This window comes from Parus major, chromosome 22 (assembly GCF_001522545.3).
Source record: "Parus major isolate Abel chromosome 22, Parus_major1.1, whole genome shotgun sequence".
Taxonomy (NCBI): domain Eukaryota; kingdom Metazoa; phylum Chordata; class Aves; order Passeriformes; family Paridae; genus Parus; species Parus major.
In genome coordinates this window covers 691,697-697,705 of record NC_031790.1, presented here as the reverse complement: position 1 = coordinate 697,705, position 6,009 = coordinate 691,697, and the positions used below count along the sequence as shown (strand labels likewise).

At 52.5% G+C, this 6,009-nt stretch overlaps 1 protein-coding gene across 3 annotated transcripts in view; it reads right to left on the bottom strand.

Moving 5' to 3' along the window:
* Positions 1-6: 6 nt before the first annotated feature.
* The window catches only part of RASSF2 (Ras association domain family member 2), an 8,146-nt gene continuing 2,143 nt past the window's right edge, over positions 7-6,009 (bottom strand). For all 3 annotated transcript variants that reach the window (XM_015648625.3, XM_033519479.1, XM_033519480.1), the window contains 9 exons: positions 5,299-5,374; positions 5,075-5,226; positions 4,336-4,424; positions 2,653-2,801; positions 2,045-2,146; positions 1,606-1,657; positions 1,082-1,203; positions 317-414; positions 7-172 (listed from right to left, as the gene is read on the bottom strand). In XM_015648625.3, coding sequence (XP_015504111.1) covers positions 103-172; positions 317-414; positions 1,082-1,203; positions 1,606-1,657; positions 2,045-2,146; positions 2,653-2,801; positions 4,336-4,424; positions 5,075-5,226; positions 5,299-5,374 — 910 coding nt within the window. In that variant the 3' untranslated portion in view covers positions 7-102. The remainder of the gene's footprint in view (positions 173-316; positions 415-1,081; positions 1,204-1,605; positions 1,658-2,044; positions 2,147-2,652; positions 2,802-4,335; positions 4,425-5,074; positions 5,227-5,298; positions 5,375-6,009) is intronic.

Sequence of the window (6,009 nt, the reverse complement as noted above, 5' to 3'; positions counted from 1 at the left end):
TTGGAATTCAGGAGATTTTGGGATGGAATTCAGGAGATTTGGGGATTGGGAATTCAGGAGATTTTGGGATTGGGAATTCGGTGCCGAGCATCCCACGGACGCTCACATCGCCGTGGGGCCCTCGGAAATCTCCTCCAGCCTCTGCTCGATCATCAGCCGCAGGATGGAATATCTGGAGGAGGCACAGCACAACAAAGGGAACTCCTCAGACTCCAAGAAATAACGCAAACCCCACAAATGAGGATTTTTTTGGGGAGACCCAAGCAGCCCCCGCAGGAATGTCCTTCCCTCCCAGCGTCCCCCCAGCCCCACGCACTTGTGCTTCAGCTTCTTCACCTCCCGATCCTCCTCCTCCTCCAGCTTCTGGATGAAGCTCCTGAGGATGGGCATCTCGAATTTGATGTACTGGGCGACCTGGGTGGGAGAGGAGCAGCAGGAAATGGTGAAGAGGGTGATGAGTTGACCCACCCCTTCATCCTCTCCTCAGATTTAACCAAAAATCCCAAAATCCTGCGGCAAACCCTAAAAAAAATGATGTTTGTGGCCATCAGGCGCTGCGAACAAGCGAGAGCTGGATAATCATTGGAAAAAAGATCCTCCTAAGGTTTATTTATTTTAATTCAGCTCTGTCTGAGCGTCCCCAGAGCTGCTTAAGCCCAAATTCACCCCAAAATTGAAAATTTCGACTGAAATTGTCGGGATTTCAGGGCCTGGGGAGCTGCAGATGGCACAAGAGAGCCTGGAAAAACAATTCCACCAAAAGCTGAAATCGCTGCTCCGTGCTCAGATTGGGGATGGCACAACAAGGAATTTCCTGCAGGATCGGGATTTTCATGGAGCAGAGCAGCTCCAACGAGTTCATTTGGGATAAATCCTTCACTGTGAGGGCAGGGAGGGGCTGGGATGGAATTCCCAAAAAATCTCCTGGATCCAGGCCAGGTTGGAAGGGGCTTGGAGCCACCCAGGACAGCGGGAGCTGTCCCTGCCTCGGCTCTGGGTGAGGTTTAAGGTCCTTCCCAACCCGAAGCGCTCCGTGATCCTGCGATCCCGGGGTTTTTCCCAGCCTGAGGGTGACACTCACGTCGTAGGTGACCTCTTCCACCTGGTCCTTCTCCATGAGGAACACCTTGGACACCTGCTCGCAGGGGCCCTGCAGGATGCGGGCGAGCAGGGGGAAATCGCTGCTGCGCAGCTTCTGCTTCTCTGCAACGCCAGAGCCGCGGGGTCAGCGCCACGCGAAAATCTGGGGTGTGGGGCACCCAAATTTGGGGTTTGGGGCACTCAAATTTGGGGTTTGGGGCACTCAGAATTTGGGGTTTGGGGCACTCAAATTTGGGGTTTGGGGCACTCAAATTTGGGGTGTGGGGCACTCAGAATTTGGGGTTTGGGGCACTCAAAATTTGGGGTTTGGGGAACTTAAACACAGGGGTGTGGGGCACCCAAAATTTGGGATTTGGGGCACCCAAAATTTGGGGTTTGGGGCACTCAAAATTTGGGGTGTGGGACACCCAAAATTTGGGGTTTGGGGCACTCACACCCAGGGGTTTGGGGCACCCAAAATTTGGGGTCTGGGGCACGCACACCCAGGGTGATTTGGGCTCTCACCTCCACTCGTGTGCACCATGTACAGAGCAAACTCCTCTGCAGAGTTCTCGATCTGCGGGAGGCACAAAAAACATAAATAAATATAAATATAAATATAAATATATAAAAATAGAAATAAATATATAAATAAACATAAATATAAATAAATAGAAACAAATATAAATATAAAAATAAATATATAAATATATAAATAAATATATAAATAAATATAAATAGAAATATAAATACAAATACAAATAAATACAAATAAATACAAATAAAAATAAATATAAAAATATATAAAAATAAATATATAAATAAATATATAAATAAATAAATATATATATAAAATCCGAATTCAGGTTTTATACAAATAATCCATAAACCAGATTATTTTTAAACACATCCCCGAGCCGGCACTCAGAGCGTCCCGGGAGCTCTGCGGGGTCGCTGCCCTCACCTTGAATTTGTTGAGGAGCAGTTTGAGCACCTGCGGCGTGGTCATGGTGCTGTTGATGCGCACGTTGGTGACGGAGCCGTAGGCGGGAGTGAACACCGCGGTCTGGGGGGCAGGATCAGTGCTGAGAGCCCGGCAGGATCCCACCAGATTCCCACGGATCCCGGCAGGATCCCACCAGATTCCCACAGATCCTGGCAGGATCCCACCAGATTCCCACGGATCCCGGCAGGATCCCACGGATTCCCACGGATCCCGGCAGGATCCCACCAGATTCCCACAGATCCCGGCAGGATCCCACAGATCCCGGCAGGATCCCACGGATTCCTGCAAGATCCCACCAATTCCCGTGGATCCTGGAAGGATCCCACCGATTCCCGTGGATCCTGGCATGATCCCATTGATCCCCGCAGATCCTGGCAGGATTCCCGCGGATCCCGGCGTGGATCCCAAGGATTCCTACAGATCCCGGCGTGGATCCCACCGATTCCCGTGGATCCCACTGATTCCCACAGATCCTGGCGCGGATCCCACTGATTCCCGTTGATTCTGGCAGGATCCCCACAGATCCCGGCAGGATCCCACGGATCCCGGCAGGATCCCGGCCTCACCTTGTGGTTGTAGAAGTGGCCGTTGATGGAGAAGCGGTGCCGGCGCAGCCGCCGCTGCTCCCCGGGCGTGCGGGCGCTGCCGCGGGGCCGGACACCGACGTCGCTGCGGGTTCTCATCAGCTGTGGAGCCTCCTCCGCCGGCCTGGGGGCTGAAAAACACCCGTGGGACCCTGGGGACAGCGGGGACAGCGGGGACAGCCAGCCCTGCTTCTCCTCTGGAGCTCCAGCAGCGTTTGGAGAACGCACTGGGACAAGAAGGAACTGCCCAGGGTTCTCCTCTGGAGCTCCAGGAGGTTTTGGAGAACACCCTGGGATAAGGAGGAACCGCCCAGGGTTCTCCTCTGGAGCTCCAGGAGGTTTTGGGCAACGCTCCCAGCACAAGGTGGGAGTTGGGTCAAAGATCCTTGTGGTCCCACTCAGGAGATTCCAGAATTTTCCTGCTGCAGAGCAGCCACTGGGAGTCCTCACTTGGATGCAGAAATCCTCACCCCAAACTTCTCACCCCTACCAACTTCCCAGGACAACTTTAAACCGGTTTATCCTCCCCCAGCTCCCGAGGAAGGTCATTAATTCCCAATTAACCACCTAAATCTGCCTGGATAAAACCCCTTCTCCCGGGAACTCCAGCATCTTCCCTCTCTTTTCCATAATTTAACTTCGTTCTCCTTCCCCTTAATGAGTGCAGGAAAACGAGGGCAGAGCCTCAGATCTCTGCCTGAAAACTGGCCTGGATCCAGATTATTATAAACCAGCTTTTCATCCATTTTTAATGAAGCTCTCAGGCTCCAGCTCGGGGAGTTTTAATTCAAAGCATGTCTGGAGCAGGGAGAAATCTCCGGCAGGAGCTGCTCCAGCTGCACAAACGGTGCCTGAGCACTCTGAGGAGCTGCAATTTACTGAATTTTAGGGGAAAATTTAATAAAAAGCCTTTTTTTGATGTGCTGGCAGAGGATTGAGGCCACAAAGCTGAGGGGAGTCGTGGTGGGGTGATTTAATTAAGGGGGGAAAAGTGTTGGGAGTGGGGAGAGCAAAAAGAAAAAGGGGAAAAGTTGGAGGATCACGGATGGGGGTTTGAGGACCGAGTTTTTCCAGGGCTCAGCTCCTCTCGAAAGGGTGAGCTCATCCTTCTTTACCCCTCCAAAAACACCCCAAAAACATCTGAAGGAGCAAAGTTCATCCAGCACAAAGGGTTAACGGAGCTGTGGCTGAGTTCTTCCCCCTGGGCTGAGGAGGAACCGGGAGGGGACAAACCCTGGGGACAAAGCCAGCGGTCACCGTGGTCACCGCTCCCGTTCTCCTTCCCGAAACGTGGAGCCTCCAGGAAGGGGAAGCTCCAACATCCTCCTCCTCCTCCTCCTCTTCCTCCTCCTCTTCCCTGCAATCCCACCGGGATCTCTGCTCCATCCTCCGCTTCCTTTCCAAGCCCCACCACATCCCACCGCCGCCCCTCCAGCCCAGGAAAAACCCCTCGGGAATCTGGGAATCCTTGAGGTCTCCAAGACCTTTGAGATCATCGAATTTGGGAAAAGACCGAATAAAACAATTCAAGGTGCTTTGGGAGCTTTGGGAGCGGCTGAGGTGGAGCAGGATGGGAAACTGAGTCAGGAGTTAAGGACAATTCCCGAATTGAATCGGGGCGCGGGGCGGCTGCTCCTGAGCGTGGTGGATCCGAGCCCGGCTCACCTGCGCCGTTCCCGGGGTTCTCCGTGCTGGGAGCGCTGTCTCCATCCGCCAGCGGGATGTCCGGCAGGGTGCTGGGCTTCAGCACGGACCTGGGGAGGACAGCGGGGTGGTGGCTGCTGTGGCCATGGTGTCCTGGCCATGGTGTCCTGGTGTCCTGTCCATGGTGTCCTGTCCATGGTGTCCTGGCCATGGTGTTCTGTCCCTGGTGTCCTGTCTGTCCCTGGTGTCCTGTCCCTGGTGTCCTGTCTGTCCCTGGTGTCCTGTCCCTGGTGTCCTGGTGTCCTGGCCATGGTGTCCTGGCCATGGTGTCCTGTCTGGCCATGGTGTCCTGTCTGTCCATGGTGTCCTGTCTGCCCATGGTGTCCTGGCCATGGTGTCCTGGCCATGGTGTCCTGGTGTCCTGTCTGTCCCTGGTGTCCTGTCCATGGTCTCCTGTCTGTCCCTGGTGTCCTGTCTGCCTATGGTGCCCTGTCCTTGGTGTCCTGGTGCCCTGTCCCTGGTGTCCTGTCCTGTCCCTAATGTCCTGTCTGTCCATGGGCTGACGGGCTGCAGAGGGGCAGGTTTTGGGACTGGCTGTGTTTTTGGGGTTTCCTGCCATTTTTGGGGTTTCCTGTGTTTTGGGGGTTTCCTGCCATTTTTTGGGGTTTCCTGTGTTTTTGGGGCTGGCTGTGTTTTTGGGGTTTCCTGTGTTTTTAGGGTTTCCTGCCGTTTTTTGGGGCTCCCTGTGCCCCTCACTCACCCGTGGGCTCCCAGGTTGCAGCCCGAGTGCCAGGAGGAGGAGGAGGGCGGCGGGCGGATGCGTTGGTTGTCGTCCTGCATCTGCAGGCGGATGGGGCGGCGCAGCCCCCAGGAGATGTTCAGCAGCCCCTCCACGATCAGCTCCCCCTCCTCCTGCGGCACAGACAGGGATCAGATCCCGCAGGAAAACCGGGAATTTGGGGTGGGGGATTGGGGGGGTCTCACCTCCCGGTGCCGCAGCTGCAGGTTCTGCCCCTCGTAGTAGATGTTGTAGGTCTTCAGGTGAAGGAGCAGCTCATTCCTGGGGGGATAAAAATGGGAAAAAAGGTTCTGAGATGGGGTTTGGGGGAAGGGGGAGATGCTGCAGTGACCCCCGAGCTGCCCTGGGGGAAAGCAGGAATTGTTTTCCTGGTTGAGGAACCCCAAAAAACTGCTTTATTTGATTTTATTTATTTTATTTGGGTGTTTTGCCTCCTCTAGAGCTCCTTTCTGGGAGGTTTTTTGCACCCACAATTAGGGGGTGAAGCTCCCCGTGACCACATTCGCCATAAATCTCCCAAAAGAAGCCACATCAGAGCTCAGCTGGTCACGAGGATGAAAATCAAATCATTTTCCTGGGGGTCACACTGGAGTCACGAGGGATCACAGGAGAGGGGTCACAAAAAAGCCCTGCTGATAAATCACTGATAAAAAATAAAAATAAAGATAAAAACAAGGGCAAAAATCGAGATAAAAATCAATTTTAAAACCTGAAAGAGGATCAGGATGCTCAGCTGATAAAATAATAAACGATATAAAATATATAATATACAATATCTATGATATTAGATATTATCTATCACATGTATATAGTATATACAATATATGATATATTATATAGAATATATAATATAAAATATATAATATGTAATATATAATATATCATATATATAATAT